At 36.3% G+C, this 18,642-nt stretch overlaps 1 protein-coding gene across 1 annotated transcript; it reads right to left on the bottom strand.

Annotated features, from left to right (window-relative positions):
- Window positions 1–47: 47 nt before the first annotated feature.
- Window positions 48–8,769, bottom strand: LOC144439843 (FAST kinase domain-containing protein 1, mitochondrial-like). Its single transcript, XM_078129077.1, has 6 exons — window positions 6,666–8,769; window positions 4,214–4,342; window positions 2,867–2,980; window positions 2,269–2,407; window positions 680–794; window positions 48–137 (listed from the first exon to the last, which is right to left on the bottom strand). Exons 1-6 carry the CDS (start codon window positions 8,767–8,769, stop codon window positions 48–50), a joined length of 2,691 nt encoding a protein of 896 aa, XP_077985203.1.
- Between the last annotated feature and the right edge of the window lie 9,873 nt (window positions 8,770–18,642).

Genomic DNA, 18,642 nt, shown 5'->3' with positions numbered 1-18,642 from the left:
AAATGTTGTGAGTTTGTTTATAATATTGTAAATATATTGAGTTCTCATCATTTGTGGTGGAATATTTTATTTCTCAGGTAGTTTTCATAATCTTCTGTAGATGATAGAACCATTGAGTTCCACTCAAAGTGAGGAATCTGGAAAATAGATATTTATAATAAGTGTATGTGTATGTATGTGAGTGTAGCTAGTCGGTGGACATTAAGGTATGTGCCTGAGTAGGTATGTATGAGTGTGTGTGTGTGTGTGTGTGTGTGTGTGTGTGTGTATGTGTGTATGTATGTATGTATGTATATGTGTACAAGTGTGTATGTACATGTGTATGTATGTATGTATGTATGTATGAATGTATGTATGTATGTATGTATGAATGTATGTATATATGTATGTATGTATGTATGTATGTACATGTGTATGTATGTATGTATGTATGAATGTATGTATATATGTATGTATGTATGTATGTATATATGTATATATGTATGTATGTATGTATGTATGTATGTATGTATGAATGTATGTATATATGTATGTATGTATGTATGTATGTATGTACATGTGTGTGTTTAACTACATTAAATGCTATGAATTATATAAAGTGCATATTCTAATAACTTCAATATCTCCATAAAGTGTTAAATCATTTAAACCCTGACAAAGATGGTGTAACAAAACTAACCGTCACATATCGATATCCTAGAATTTCCAGATGACGTCGTTTCATCTCCTGCGAACCCAATGGATAATGCGCATTGCTACAATAACTTTTTGCTCCTCTGTAGTCAATGGCAACCCTGTCAACAAACGAAATATAAATTATCAATTCATGTGATTCAAATGGGTGTCACTCGGATTTAGAATTGTAAGGGGACTCAGGAAGCTTATCAGTATGTTTCTTTTCAATTTAATTTATGGCTGCATTCTCCTGACAAAAAGGTAACTATGGAAACAATTGAAATTTGCGTTTGCTGAACGACATTTAAATGAAATGAAAATCACACCCCTAACACTTTTATTTTATGCAGAAATGGTACAAACACAGCAACATGGCAACAAAATCGCCCTTCCTAGTCTCCAAATGGCAAACAAACCTCTCTTCGGGAAAAAATATAGGAAACATGGATTAACGTTCACCCCATGAAAGAAAAATACCGCCAATTTCCCAACTAGACACCCAAGGTAATGGACCCACCAAATATCATGGCAATCGGTTCAGCAGTTTTTGAGTTTAAGTTGTTTACACACATACACACACACACACACACACACACACACAGACAGACAGACAGACAGACAGACAGCCAGACGCCGGGCGATCCCTATAGCACTACTGAACCTCAGTTCAGTTGTGCTAAAAATGTTTTTCCTTACTAAATGAAGTAGTTCAGTACAAACTATCAGTTTTCGTTCATCAATTTTTTAACACTCGGACTAGTTTTGTTCAGCAAACATAGATGTAATGTATATGTTCTCTCCTGCCTTATTTTTCCTTTATGTATTTTTTTGTTGATTATTAGAAGAATGATATTCACTTCATTTTTCTCTTTCTTCTCTACTGTAATGTAAAATTTTTGGTGCGATGGGCCGGGGCCTTAGCTTTTGAAATAAAGCATAGTAGTAAGAATATAGGGAGAATGGATGGCTATACGAATGTATGTAAGTAATATATATACACATACATACCTACATATACTCTAAAAAGATAAATGTATTATTCCCAATATTTTCCCAAACATTATTCCCAATCTATTCCCAATATTTTCCCAATATGTTCAGCCAAGGATAATATGAGAGCCCTAACAGGGCTTGAAATTAACAGTAGTCCCATGTCCACAGACTACCAATTCTTGTCATGGGACTATCATAATTTGCAGCTGGTAGCCCACTCAATCTACCACTGATAAGTGGTGATTTAAAGGATGGAAGATTTATGGACATAAAAGTATTTTAATGATGCATACATTTCCAATACAGGAACTCTGTTTTCAGTTCAGGAATATGAAACCATAGGTCTCCATTTTCTGAAATTGGAAACCCACTAGGACTACCAAATAAAAAAGCTAATTTCAAGCCCTGCCTAAGGGGACCTTGTTGCAAGTTGCATGATGAGTATGGACAAACCCTTAGGTAATATATACCTACACAAGCATAATGTGTGCTAAGTAGGGAAAAATATTGATTTTGAACATTCTCATTCATATTTGCACCACCACAAAATTAATAGATGTGCGTTATTGTGACAGAAACACAGTTTTTTAGACTGCTTACCTTTGTGCTCCAGAAGGTAGTTCTTTTGTCTGTACTCCCCACTGTGAGTTGCCAGGGTTGTGGTGTTTCATATTTAAGACACTGCCATACTCTGAACACACCAGAGGGGTGTTATCTGATGACAGAATGGCTTCAAAACCTGTTAATTAAATGAAATTACATCATGTAAATGACATACAGCCCTGGACAGGCTAGTGTGCGTGAGAGAGCCTTTATATAACTAGTCAGACTAATTTGATTTTATAAGATGGATTTCAGCCATAAAACTAGACATGATTTTTTCCAAATTACAGGACACCACCATTATGACTCTGATGGGTATCAACTGAATGGTCTAAGTGTGTTTATCATAGGGTTGCAATGGGTCCCTAGTCTAATAAACATGATAACCATAAGTTAGCATCATGTTTAATAAGCAGCCTGATTTGTGCACTTCAAAGTCAGAGGCTGTATGATAATTATATCCTTCTTAAGCTCACTGATGTACTAAATTTCTCACAGATTAAAGCTATTTCTGCACCATTTATTACAGAAAAAGAAAATTACGACAATTACAGTTTTAAATACAAAAGTACTTAAATGCAATTTTAATACTCACTTAGGGAGTACAGGTAAGGTGTCAGGACACTTTTCCTGAGGTACTGAGGACCCCCTAAGACACTGGATAAGTATCCTCCAATACCTTTCACTACAGCTGATTTTGTGTATTTACCTGTGTACAAATAAAAAGAATGAATTTGGGACTTTGTTTTATTTCCTTCAATTTTCAATTTAACAAAGTTTAAAAGCAAGCTCTACTCCAGGAATTAAAATCATGTTTGTAAACTTTTGGGTTTTGGAGACTCGTTTCATGATTTTACATTACTTATATCATGCACGATTGTCAAAAAAATAAAATTATTATAATGATAAGTGTTCCTTTGTCATTGTTTATTCAGTGCAGGTCATTCAGTGCAGCTCCTTGCCATGTACAAGAATTGGCTCATGGGAATCTACAGACAACAATCACGGATGTTTTTTTGTATTGTTCAGACATCAAGGAAAGCAGCAGTGTGTGCGCTATGATTAACCGAGTAACCTATACCATGTATACCCCCTAGGTACACACAGACAGGAAGTAGCGCGCCATCATTGGCGATTTTTAGAAAGGCCTTATAGCAGAACATGAATATTCATGACTATATTGTTTAAAGGTAAACACTTAACGAAACATGAATATTTATCGTGCACTACAAAGGTGATGTAAAATCATTAATGACTCTCCACACCCTGAAATTTACATAAAAATTTCCTGGGGTGGTGTAAATCTTAAAAAATGAATAATATTACAATTGTAAGATACACTAAGTGTGAAACAGCCCAAAGCAACTTTATTTCTCCTGTCAGAAAACTAACAGATTTAGGGATGATCAGACAATGTCACACAAGCTCAACAATCAAATTTGCTCATTTAGGGGGGGGGGGGGGGGGGGAGAGGGGGTCTGGCGTCAATGCGATAGCTGTATTGAAAGCTCTACATTCTCGCACTTCTAACCAGTGCTAGGTTTACGGTACTATTTTGATGTGTTTACCATCATCTCAGTAAACAGGTTCATAAGTATGGAACCTCGTGTTTACCATGTTTTTACACTGCATTGATCATAGTGGTGTGACTGCTACAATTTTCATCATGGTTTACATCATATATAAATGTGTGATGTTGCACTTGTGATAGTTTGTTTAGGGGGATGGCGAGGTTTTTTTGTCCTAAATGAAAGATGTTCGCTTATTGAGCTTGTGCGACATTGTGCGATCGTCCCTACTTTTTTATAAAATTACTATATATATAAGTAATCTCTGATACATATGTAATAATACATTGTATCAACTCAAAACATCAATGGTTTTACTTCTTTTTAGGAAGTGTATCATTGAATACTATTAAACAAAATTGTTTGTGCCTTACCTCTCTGTACAATGTCAATGTAGCTGTCATGAAGCCATGGCACGTTGATGTCCGGTCGTTCTAACTTGACACATCGGTTCAACTCCAGTAATTTATGCTGTACGCTATTACCAAAGCCTTCAGGTAAATCTATGACCCAAAATTAACAATGATTTAATAATGAAATTCTGCCAAATGCATTCACTAAAAAAATCATAACTCTTTAACAAAAAGGTATGGTAGAACTATTACATACCTCTTTTTTGTAAGGATAAGTGTACAGAAATAGGATACCTTGTGAACTCACTACATTTAAAAAAAAAACTTGGATCTTAAATGTTGGTTTCATTTACTTTTACTTATCAGTACAGAGTTGACATCACTTTGAACTTACACAGACATGATGCATGAGCCTTGCTAGGGGGGAACTTTCATTAAATGTATTGTTGACAGTTTGTATTGATATACAATTCTCAGTACCTGTAATAGCATTTTACCTCATGCTAGAGGGTCAAAATAGAACAAGAAGGTTGACTTATTCTCAGTACCTGTAAATGTGTAATAGCAGTTTACCTCATGCTAGAGGGTCAAAATAGAACAAGAAGGTTGACTTATTCTCAGTACCTGTAAATGTGTAATAGCAGTTTACCTCATGCTAGAGGGTCAAAATAGAACAAGAAGGTTGACTTATTCTCAGTACATGCAATACCATTTTACCTCATGCTAGAGGGTCAAAATAGAACAAGAAGGTTGACTTATTCTCAGTACCTGTAATAGCATTTTACCTCATGCTAGAGGGTCAAAATAGAACAAGAAGGTTGACTTATTCTCAGCATCTGCAATAGCATTTTACCTCATGCTAGAGGGTCAAAATAGAACAAGGTTGACTTATTCTCAGTTCATGCAATACCATTTTACCTCATGCTAGAGGATCAAAAAAGAACAAGAAGGTTGACTTATTCTCAGTACCTGTAAATGTGTAATAGCATTTTACCTCGTGCTAGAGGGTCAAAATAGAACAAGAAGGTTGACTTATTCTCAGCACCTGCAATAGCATTTTACCTCATGCTAGAGGGTCAAAATAGAACAAGAAGGTTGACTTATTCTCAGTACCTTCAATAGAAATTTACCTCATGCTAGAGGGTCAAAATAGAACAAGAAGGTTGACTTATTCTCAGTACCTTCAATAGCATTTACCTCATGCTAGAGGGTCAAAATAGAACAAGAAGGTTGACTTATTCTCAGTACCTTCAATAGAAATTTACCTCATGCTAGAGGGTCAAAATAGAACAAGAAGGTTGACTTATTCTCAGTACCTGTAATAGCATTTTACCTCATGCTAGAGGGTCAAAATAGAACAAGAAGGTTGACTTATTCTCAGCATCTGCAATAGCATTTTACCTCATGCTAGAGGGTCAAAATAGAACAAGAAGGTTGACTTATTCTCAGTACCTGTAAATGTGTAATAGCATTTTACCCCGTGCTAGAGGGTCAAAATAGAACAAGAAGGTTGACTTATTCTCAGCACCTGCAATAGCATTTTACCTCATGCTAGAGGGTCAAAATAGAACAAGATTGACTTATTCTCAGTACATGCAATACCATTTTACCTCATGCTAGAGGGTCAAAATAGAACAAGGAGGTTGACTTATTCTCAGTACCTGCTATAGCATTTTACCTGATGCTAGAGGGTCAAAATAGAACAAGAAGGTTGACTTATTCTCACATGCACCTAATTAATACATGTGAAGTGCATGGAGCAGTAACTATGATGTCAACTAACAATTCAAATGTTATGATACACCTAGGCAGTACAACAGTCAATAACATGTTTACAGAAGTTGCTAGCAAGGCTTGTACATCACCTCCACTTAAGATGTGATCGATGCCAGTTACTGATATATGAACTGATAAGCAAAAGTAAGTAAAACCAACATATTTCAACTTATCTAACATCCAAATTTTTATTTAACATAGCGAATTCACAAAGTATTCTTCCGTTTTAACAATGTCCATTATATAACTACTTCCTTAAGCTAAGAACAAATAGTAGTCACATCTTATAGTTCACGATTTTCTAATAAGTTGAATGATAAGGCTTTTGCCCTCTTTGGGCCAAGATTGTAGAATTCCATTCCAAAAGTGTTGAAATGTTTAGACGACGTGGAGCAATTTAAAAGAGGATTGAAGACGTACCTTTTTAAAAACTTTCTTACAACTTTTAACAGTTCATTTTCCCTTTGTATTTGTTTTTTAAAACCTCTTTTTGGAAATTGTTTTATTTTACTAATTTTACCTTATGTATATTATTGTTTTTTGTATTGTATTTTTTAACTTATTGTGCAGTGTTTTTGAATATTTTTTAAATAACTGAAGTGCTTTTGAAATGAAATAAATGTTAAATGTTCTTTAGCTTGTATTTGCATATTGTCATGGTTGTCGGGGGCAACGTGGTATTATTTGTACTACTTACTTTCAATCATCTGATCCAGACTCCTAAGAAACTCCAAACTGAAGATTGTTCTCAGAATAGATTCTGGGAAGTACTGTGCTAATGCTAGGTGGTGCGCCACACTGACGATAAGACAAGGGTCTGGAGACTGGTGCAAATTGACGACACACTGCTGTATGCATGCCTGATATAATACATCAGCATTTGAAGGGTGGTAGTTTAGTCCAGAATATGCTGAGATTACACTGTCAAGCTGGCACAATGACATCCTCTTTGAATAGTTTGGCAACATTTCCGCTATGTTATCAAGTACGATTGAGAAGCGGTAACGGTTGTAGAACAGGAAATTACAAACTTGCGGTAACTCTGTCCATTCGAGAAACTCGTTATCAAAGCATCCATCCACAGAACTCAAGGATGTCCTCTTTGGACCAACATTTGTTGTCTTAAGTAAATCAAGTGACCGAAGACTCAGCTCTTGTATAATTTCTTGAAACTTGGCCTTGTTTATGATGTGTGGGTCCATGTAACGATTATTTAGGATCCTTTGAAGTGCTTTAGTGGCTTTATGTAGTTCCTTAAAGTCGTACTGGTGAAGAGAACTCTTCACTTTCTTCAAAATTAAATCACTACAATCAAATAGTGAAACTGGTAGCAGAGACAGGGAAGTAAGTAGATTTGGAACATCATGTGGATTAATAGTGTCCCTCAATTCCTCTAAAAGTTTATTTTGAATAAAACTGACCGAGGCAGGAGTGAGATTTCGTAGTAACAAACCATGCTTACTGATCTTGGTGACTTGGCTTTTTGTAGCTTCAGGTAGCTTCCTATGAAGAGCCTTAGCAAGGTTTTCGATCAGAGGTTTGGACCAATAGTTATTTGCTGACTGCTTCAGAGCACGACATAATCGTATTAAAGATGCAAGCGCCATGTCTGGTAATATATGAATCACGCGATTTTCTATGTTACTAGTAAGATCACCCGGACCATAGTTAATTGCAATCTCAAAAAGTTTTGATAAATCATCAAGGTCATCACACTGACTAAACAGTTCTTCCACTCTGACTAGAAATTTCTCCTTCAAGTCGTTGTTGTGATACACCAAGACACGACAAGAACGATATAGTTTATACAACCACTTAATGTCAAATTCTGTAATTTTTTCCTGCAGGAGATCCATACATCGTTTTACAAGGTCCATATTAGGATTTTGGCATCCCGTCACTGCCGAAAGGATTCTTCTTATATTACCATCTTCCAGACATTGGAACTCAAGAAGCTGCAGAGCTTTGATCATTAATTCTTCCTGAAAAGTTCTAGAGCTTACATCCATGACTGCATTCATGAGAGTTGAAAATGATTGAAGATCTTCATCCGTTATTTCATTCAGCCTTTCCTTCAGAATATCTGCTATTTCTCCAACAGTACTGCTATTGTACAGTCCTAAATAACGCAAACAGCTTGCGAACTTTCCGAGATCTGATAACTCAAAGTTATGCATCCTTCTATGTGTTTCTTGTACCAGTCTTTGTATGAGCACACTGCTGCCATCAACATCAAGATGTAGCAGTGAATAGAGAGCACTTGTTAGTGAATTATTATCACATTTACTGAAATCTGTCTCAAGATTACTCAGAAGTTCCTTGTATGTGCAATGATTGTTGAGTTCATCTATGTTTCGTCCATGTACAGGTTTTTCTCTCTGTATATGCCAAAGCTGAGTAACAGCAGTTGATGCAAGAAAACAGGTCATAGGGTTAGTACGTCTCTCTAAAAGACCAAACACATCAGTCTCAGTTTCAGCTTGGTGTAATTGTTTGACGCAACTGAGCGGTATATCAATGAAGGAATCAGTCAAATTTTCATGGATATCTGACTTAGTACTGTAGCATTGTTCCTGCTGTCTTTCGCTACATAGCGATGCAGTAAGGTGTCCTCTCTGTCTTTCACTATATAATGATGTAGTATGGTGTCGTCCCTGTCTGGCGGTACAAAACAACGCAGCACATACGCTAACACATCTCTGTCCTTGTTTATAAGTATTAGTTGGTTTTCTGCGAATGCAAAGTGACCTGGTGATATTCAAAAGAGATCCCACCCTACCAGTAAATGTCAGAATTCTCATTTTGCCCAAGACAATATTACATACTTCCTGGCATGCCACCATCCATGTATCTTCTTTGAGATATCTTGTGTCTTGGCTACTTGTCAAACATGTTGTCACTTATGAATTTCTGCAGGGGAAAAGTAACATCAAGAAATTGTCAATTAATGGAGAATATATTGTTCATGGTTCCATGAATCAATAGGACAATTAGAGATATCATTCCCCCTTATTTTTCTTTGTTCAGCCAAGGTAAGTATGTGACCTAAGTTAAGGGGCCTTGTCACTATGAGTCGCCAGATGATCGTGATAACCTTTAGGTCACGAGTATTTTCTGGCTGAATGAAGTAAAATATTGGGGAATAATATAATTATATACATCCTCAAGCATAATTGATAAAAGGTCGTGGCAAATGATAATTTGGAATGTTCATATTTCAAGCACTGGAAAACCATTGTGCCGTGGTCTGTTTGACGCTAGTTGTAAACAAAACAGACGCGAGTGATTTTAGTATATGACCTTTGTACTTTGTAGCATAGATCTTGGAGATCTATTAAGATTATGGTTGTACTGTAGTCTGGCATTGTTCTCATGTGGTATTTATATTCTGTTATATGTGGCTACAAATCGTCCAAAACCAAGTTCGCAATAGCAATGCCCTTGGGAAGGTTAAATTATTGACCTTACATAGGTGTGATATACTTCCATGACCACATGCTCCGATCACACGTTTTCAGTAGTGGTGCTGCGCACGTCGTCCGACGGGTGCATACTGGTAGTCAAACACGTGCACGCCGCCGTTGATGTGATTACATATTTTACAGCCATCTAACGAAAGGGGTTCATGGTCCGAACATAGACCAAATATATTCATCTGACCTACCGCAGTTCAAGAAGTAGTACGTCTCTTCCCAGTTCCTTCCTTTCAATCCGCCATTATCTACAACAGAACTCTGACCTTAAATGACCTGTGGAAAAAGGTATCGTTGAGGGCGCTAGGGTGTGATGTTGACCATGCCATGACACAGCACAGGACATTTTTAACTGACTGGGGCCGGTGCTTTGGAGTTGAATATCAAACTGCCCCTCTACTCCCCCAGCTCCAATGACTAAAGCTAGAGCGACCATCTCAGTAAGGGAGCCGTCATTATTTATGACCGGGGGGGGGGGGGGGTCAGAGGAATAGAGGGGTCACTCAAATACTTGGGAGTGAAAGGGGTGGCTACTCAAATTTCAAGTAGTATTATGCACGAGTCAATGTAATGCCCGAGGGACCCCACCTCGGGCGATACGGGACAAATGTGGCGGATAAGACCGTGTTTGCCATGAAACAATGCCCGAGGGGGTGGGGCAATTGCCTCACATTGACCTCCCTAGTCATTTTCACGGACGTAAAAGAGTGGTTGTGTGTCAGTCAGAATTTTTGAATGCCCAACCCATTGGGGTGGGGGAAATGTTGGGAGTTTTACTTGTCTTAGGTGGGGATTTTACAGAATGTCTTGCCCCAGGGGTGGGGCATTTGCCCCAGGGGGTGGGGGTTGACATTCACTCGTGCATTATTACTACACTGGCATGTTAAAATAGCACCAAAAAGCATTATTTTAGTCCAGGGGCGGGAGGGGATTTCCCCTCCCGTACCCACCTCACCTGGCTCCCTCAAACTTCAAATTATACATATATCGCCTAATTTTTCAACTTTACTAACTACTATGTATGTATGTATGTATGTATGTATGTATGTATGTATGTATGTATGTATGTATGTATGTATGTATGTATGTATGTATGTATGTATGTATGTATGTATGTATGTATGTATGTATGTGTGTGTGCATGTATGTGTGTATGTATGTATGTATGTATGTATGTATGTATGTATGTATGTATGTATGTATGTATGTATGTATGTGTATGTATGTATGTATGTATGTATGTATGTATGTATGTATGTATGTGTGTGTGTTGGGTATGTATGTATGTATGTGTATGTATTCATGTATGTATGTATGTATGTATGTATGTATGTATGTATGTATGTATGTATGTATGTATGTATGTATGTATGTATGTATGTATGTATGTACGTCGAGTACGACCGGGTGGAAATGAACATATAGCATATAGCTTTCAATCCATGTTGTTGTTCAGTATAAACCACCATATTTCAAAGATTGGTGTCATGATGCCAAGCTGTTAAAGGTGCTTTCGAACAGTAAATAATAAATTGGGTACCCTAATACTCTTAATTGGTATATTGTGTAAAATACCAGATGACATGCTTACAAGAGGGAAGTAATACTGGTGTGGTACGGCATTCGAAGTTGATAAGTGAACGTCGACGTGAACGTACAGCACTAATTTGTTGGGGGGGGGGGCAGACCATTGTGGCTAATTAATGTATTGTATAAAGCGTGGGTGTCATGCTTACAAGAGGGAATGGAGACATATTTGATGGAAAATGAAAGGTGATAAGTATTTGTGATAACACCTTTGCTGTCATACGTCACATTGTTTATCGAACAATAACTTGAATGTTTGAAGTCAGCATCGCGTCAAGTTTACAGGAAATAACACCCCAGATATGTGGGTGTTTTAATATGATCTTTACGACAATACGTAATTAGTAGAGTAAGAAATCTTGCTATCAATCTTGCTAAGGGTCATCTCTAACTTTCCTCGAATATGAAATCCTAGTCTGCATTCAGACGCTGATTACATTTTGTCGTATTCCTAAAAGAAATTCTGAAATGTTTTATTTAAATACTAATTGTGTGCACATACAATGCAGGTCAGAGTTTAAGCGGGAATTTAAAAAATGTCTACAGTCTGGTTGTTTCGGGATCTAGAGCTCATGTTTAATTTATTTTGTAATTTCAGTGTATTTCCATGTATCATCTACCACGTTAAATAGTCTTGATTGAAACAGGGCAAAATTAAATGATAAGTGTCATATGTTTTGTGAGGGGAGGACTTGATTAGTTGTGTAACAACTACTTCCACACCCTTTTCCCGAATAACACGTTTATGTATATACATAAGGATATTTAGTTCTGTTCTGTATCACATTTTTTTTTTGTACGTGGGAATAAATTATTATTATTATTATTATTATTATTATTATTATTAGTATTATTATTATTATTATTATTATTATTATTATTATTATTATACGAATCCTTTAACATACAATCTAATTAGCCAACATGTACAACGCACATACAGAACGCGCGTTACACACTGACGAGTCTTGACTTCATAGAACGTCCAACTCACACTATCTTTAAGCGACAATACTAGTTAAAAGTCAAGATTACTGTTGACAGTCAAATCAAAGCCCTGTGTTAGCGTAGTAGTTCACACCTTCAGTCACTGAAGTAGTATCGATACGTTATTAACATGAAGATTAGCGAAAACAATCAGCAAATCGTGCCATCTGTGTACATGTACGGGAAGTGGTGGGGGGGGGGGAAAGAGGGGTTTGTTGTTCTAGTCTAGGAATGTATTGCACTTGGTAAAAACTAATATTTTTCAAATTGAATTGCCTATATATCAACAAACACATTGTACTTGTAAAAAATGCATGCATTAAACATTATATATTTTTTATTAAACCCTGTGTTCAAACCGTATTCTTGCTGTAAGAACAGAACAAAGCCAATTTGCGCATTAACAATTGCTACTACTTTTGAATTGGTCGACAGAAGGAAATTAGGAGGAGGGAAATCCGGAGTGATTAAATGTATAGGTCTTGTAACTTTAATACTTTCATAAAGATCAAGTGTTTGCACGGTACTCATAGATCAAGAAATATGTGAGTGAGTGAGTGAGTGAGTGAGTGAGAGAGAGATAGAGACAGACAGACAGACAGACAAACAGACAGACAGACAGACAGACAGACAGACCATATTAATCCAAACACGTATCCATTCACGCAGGTTTGACTGATTGTACTTGTTTGACCAAATAAAAGGCAACAGATCCACCACAACGAAGAGATCTGCACTTTGTTAATCAAAACTACAAACCCATAAAACGTTGACATATATGTAGAGACGTGATTCAAAAGACGAAAAGAAATTCTCACAGTAGTTACCGTACCTGGTATAAAAATCTCACGAAATATCATTACTCATCTAAGCAAAACATTTTCACACGTAGATTGTACACAAATATGACCTATCAGTCTTACATAGGAACTTGAAAGCAGAGCAATAGTTGTAACTGGAATTTGATATTCATAGCAAATTATTAAAATTCCAATAATTAGACGTTGCAAATGTCAATTAGAGGCCTATTTTATCGATACGTAGCGTAGTATAGTAATAAGATGAAATCAGGGGGACTCACAATCGTTTGGATAAAGTGCACCATACTGTGCTAGACAAATATGTTTATGAAAACGTTATTGAAAACTGTTCAGGGTGCAATCAAGTCATGGATGTACATGATGTTAAGAAACCAACAACACAGAGACCGTACACTATACGAAAAGTCATATTTCACCATGTCTTTCCACCTGGGTGAAACTTGAGCAGAGGCCTCGAGGATGTGTAAATGTGGTGAGTATGAGACGAAGTTCCACCTTTGACTTAATTTACCCCCCGGGTGATCGCTCCCCGCTCCCTCTGCCCAAGATTTACCCCGGTGGAAGGACATGGTCAAATATGACTTTTCGTATAGTGTACGGTCTCTGTGTTGTTGGTTTCTTAACATCATGTACATCCATTACAGATTGGAAGTTTTATGTTATCCTTTTAAGTTGATGTCAGTTTCCGCATCCTCTATTTCTAGTGAGACTTCTCAATTTCTGCGATTTTATTATTTTTTTCGCGAAAACGTACACAAAAGTTTATGGTCGGAAGCAAAAGAAAACTAGGTGGGGTCGGGTAACCGGAACGAAACAATTATATTTTTTAGGCCTAAGAAGGGGCTTTAATGACATACTTCCTCGTTTGCATAGGTGTGAAGAGTTCACAACTTGAAGGGTATACATTAGTAAAGATTCTTTCTCGAACAATCAAAGCACGCCATCTGTACATGTTGCAGTGCACGTGGCTAAACTTGTGACGGTAGAATGAGAAAGACGTATTCAGAACATTCATAAGTTTTAAGCCTTGAAAGTCGTCCTACCATACAAATAAATTGAAATTAAATTAAATTGAATTAAATTTTTAAATATTACGCAATATCATATTCCGCTTACCATTTTTTTGAAAAACTGATACATAGAGTCATATATATATATATATATATATATATATATATATATATATATATATATATATATATATATATATATATATATATATATATATATATATATTATATATATATACAGGTTTTGAAAATTTGAACCAAATTATATGCTATAGACCCTACAGAACTGTTTCGTGAGGTGCGTATTCCTCACTCATCAGGGGTAGAATGGAATATAGTATCTGCCGTGTCAATTATATATATATTCATTTATCGTTATTATTATTTTTGTTGTTTACCTTACTGTATTCTCTAATGATGCAGTTATGTAATAAAATTACTATTATTACTATTATATAAAATGTGCAATCACAAACATAACATCACTCCTTTAAATCACTCCGTGTTACCGATCAACCAGTCTTCAAGGACAATAAGTAAGTTAAATAATATTGCTTTATTGATAACAACAACTGTACTGCAACACATAAACTGACAAAAAATAAACACTTGAAATAAGATCTTAAAGAATATTAGTCAAAGTTGGATCAATGATTTTAAGCATGTCAATTATATTTCAGTATAAATAATTCTTTGTATTTAAATTATACAATAGCTTAGATCAATTGAGTTGTATTCTTACGATACAGTTTTAATATTCCTGTTTTAAGTCATTTCTGTCAAATGATTAAAACAGAACAAAAATTGAAAACATTTAATATATAGTACGATAAATATATGATTAAATATTTAAAAAATCAAATTACAGAATTTAAAAAAGATACAGCTTCCAAACTGCATTTTAACATCACCAATACTATTTTAATTTCAAATCCCAGAGCGAATGTCGCGTTGATTTACATAGGTTATACCCGAACAAGCTGTTCAACGTTTTTAGCACGGAGCTTTCGATCTAGATCTATCTTGTGATTATAAACTATGCTCATTTGATCTGCCAAGCTGGTGAACATTGTTTGTCTAATATCTTGTTGTAAAGGGAACCTTAACTTGTGGATTTGAACATCATTGAAATACAGAGAATACAATTTATATTAGTGTATTTTACGACGGTTTTCCAAATACAATGAACACTTTGCTGAGGACGTACACGTAGCAAGGCAACATTAGAAGTAATGGATATGATATCATTGTCACAGCTGACTAGTCATCCCCACTGAGTAACACAATAGCAGCATACACAGTCAGGTACTATGGTAAACACAGAGAAACCGAAGTTTTGATGAAGACGCATAACTTTACTCAACATCTACATCGTTACGATATGTGAACTTCTTCACAAGAGAAAGAAAAATGCATCTTGTCAATGACCACCACCACCACCACCACCACCACCACCATCATCATCATCATCATCATCGTCATCATCATCGTCGTCGTCGTCGTCGTCATCATCATCATGAAAATGTTGTACATATGTTCTCAAGATACGGAATCATATAAAAACGTATGGAATGACAAATCAAAGCATCATTCATCCCTAACTGAAATGTACAATGTACAAGCATTATACCATTTGAACAGACTTGTTTTGTTTAGTATTAAGTGGATGTGGATTTGCATGGTAGTATGGCAATTATTTACATAATCTACATCATTTAAAGCAATTTAACCAGTCTGCTGACATGTTGCTATGTTCGGTTTGCCTACCCCACTACAGTAGCGAGCTCAACATAAACGCTGCAAATATCAGAGCTCCCTGAAGACAGTTGAACAAGACGACAAAGAAACTCAGTGCTACACTGTCAATGAAGGTTTCAATCAAGGCAAGGCACCACGACAGACCCATTATAATGAATAGCTTCAAACATAGGATAACCTGACCTCGCCATCCCCCTACACTGCCCTGTCTAACACTAGTCGAGTTACTTCTCGTGGCCTTGATGACAAGGATACCACATATGCTGTTAAAGATCAGTATAATGCCGATGGGAACAATGAAGAATGCTATCAGGGCTGTTGTATTACGAATCCAACAGACGTTGTCAGCACCATACCCGACCCTAAAGCCTATACATTCACATGTATCTATAGCAACTAAAAACGCAACTATCATGGCAGGTAGACCCCAACCTATCACTAAGTAAAATATCAAAAACTTTCTTCCTTGACTCACGTATAATGACTTCTTAACGGAACGAAAGGTGCGACACATATCAAAGCTAATAACTGCCATCCAACAGAAAGATGTTAGCCAGGTGTAGTGAAGGGAAACAGCCAATGGGAAACACAGCTTTGGATATTCATTTACTCCCATACCTGCTAGAAAGAGACCCTGTGCGACTAACAATGAGACGACAAGATTCAAAATCAGTTTCCTTGGAAAGTTATGTATGTCGTTCCTTGTACAGTAAATAATTACATGTGCAAGAAGACAAACAATAGATAATGAGGAACAGGCTATAGTAAGCCAAATTAACCATTTTTTTGCTTCAGCGACGCTGAGCTCTGGAATGCAAACGTAAGCAAATAGTTGAACGGAGACAACAAAGTCAGTAGTTATATATGTAATACCTTTGAAATGATACACCAGCATATCATCCTCAATCTTATACTCGGAAACATTGAGACGTAAAACTTCCGAATTATTGCAAGCAGAAATTATGCTTTTCGATGAATTGATTGATGGCGTCAATAACTCACGGTAGTTGTCAGTCGAGTTGACCGAATTTGCCAGGGATTTGTTCAATTCTGTTGAATTTGCATCGAAAGTTATGATCGGTCTATTCTCGTGGAATCTGTTATTATGACTACGAAGCTCTATACAGTTCATCAAGAATGGATCAAAAAAACTTTCAGTAGGGCACAATTCTGTTTGTGAACTCCTTGTTTCCATTGGAAATGGCAATTTTATTCGTGCCTCGTGTAAATTTGGCATATCAAACATTATGCTCAGACTATACGCTAGTTTCGGATTTGCAAAATTTCCACTTGATCCACATTTATCTATATATACGCCATTACAAAGAGCACAATGTACGTTTTTGAAAATTTGTTTTGTTTGTCCAAGGTAATCAACTTTTTCAACCAAGGAATAATACGAAGCACACTTTGCTGCAACTAGTTCTTGTTCGCCTGGTTGCGGTTCTTCAGTAGAATTTGAAGATGGACATTTATCAATGATATTTAGTGTACACAATCTTACATTTGCTATCGAGTTCTCTTTGAGGACAGGTCTGACATAACAATGTCTGTAATCATATTTCGAATTAGCTCTCTTAACAGTCTGATTAAAGTCCAAATTTCTTACACTAATGAACAAGTTGTACGGAAGATTATCAGAAATTTGACAAACCCATAAAGCTTGCCATATTTCCATATCTTGTTCAGTCACACCATTGCAGGTTGCACAGAATATATTTCGAAATACTGTACCATCTGGACCAGTAACGGGTACAACTCGTAGGGAGTATTCTATAAAGCACAATATAGAGGAACAATGTTTTAACACACTGTTAGTGAAATTATTTAATGAATGATTTTTTTCTTATCGTTCGTGTTTGTATCAATTTTTGCCTTTTATCGAAATGATTATTTTCTACAACAGGAAATGAGTTACATATCCATTCTAATTCACTTATGTTCGCAAGTAAAATTATGTAAGTTACTGTACGTATGTATTCATACACATATGCATACATACATACATACATACATACATACATACATACATACATACATACATACAAACATACATACATTCATACACGCACGAACGTACGCTCGCACGCACACACACACATATACATACATACGTACGTACGTACACATCAACAGTTATTTATTACATACATACATACATACATACATACATACATACATACATACATACATACACACACACACACACACACACATACATACATACATACATACATACATACATACACACACACACACACACACACACACACATACATACATACATACATACATACATACATACATACATACATACATACCTTCAAGAGTAATAGGAGATGTACACTGGAACCGGGTGTGATGATCAACCCAATGTTCAGGACAGTTTTGTTTCATTGTAACACCTCCAAATACGGTGTGTACACAAACATCCATAGGTTGGTACATGACTTTGTCACTAACAGCAGAATACCCTACGTTCTGAGGACTATGGGTTGAAGTATTTTTTGATGGAGCCAAACATAACTCTATGTAGTCATAGCAACAGTCTCCCATCGCTAAACAATCAGCATCACAATGGCAGCTCATTATTCCAAATTCACCTACATCCTGAAGTATGGTGGCGTTACAGACAGGCTGACCAGATTGAGCACTACAGGAGTCAAGTCTTCGCTCAGTATATATATCATAGCACGCTTCCATCATGTCAGACTCTTCATAGCTGGAGTCGTAGGAGTCGGAATCATCGCCTGACTGACATGAGACCATGGTTACCATAACGACGACAGTGAATATACACCAGTATGTCAATCTACCCATGCCTGCATCTATTGATATACTGAAATTAAAATAATGTATATATTCGTTAATAGTTGTAGTTTTTTTTAAGGGAAACCATTTTCAGATTCCGTACATGTCATAGATCCAAGTAAAGACCTATATCCATTGTATCTACGTTTTAAGAATTTATTGTCAGATTCCACACATCTCATAGATCCAAAGAAACACCTACAACTGTTTATCTATGTTTTGAGAAT

The sequence above is a fragment of the Glandiceps talaboti genome, chromosome 9 (assembly GCF_964340395.1).
Source record: "Glandiceps talaboti chromosome 9, keGlaTala1.1, whole genome shotgun sequence".
Classification (NCBI taxonomy): domain Eukaryota; kingdom Metazoa; phylum Hemichordata; class Enteropneusta; family Spengelidae; genus Glandiceps; species Glandiceps talaboti.
The sequence above is the reverse complement of the archived record's forward strand: the minus strand, read 5'-3'. Positions and strand labels throughout refer to the sequence as shown.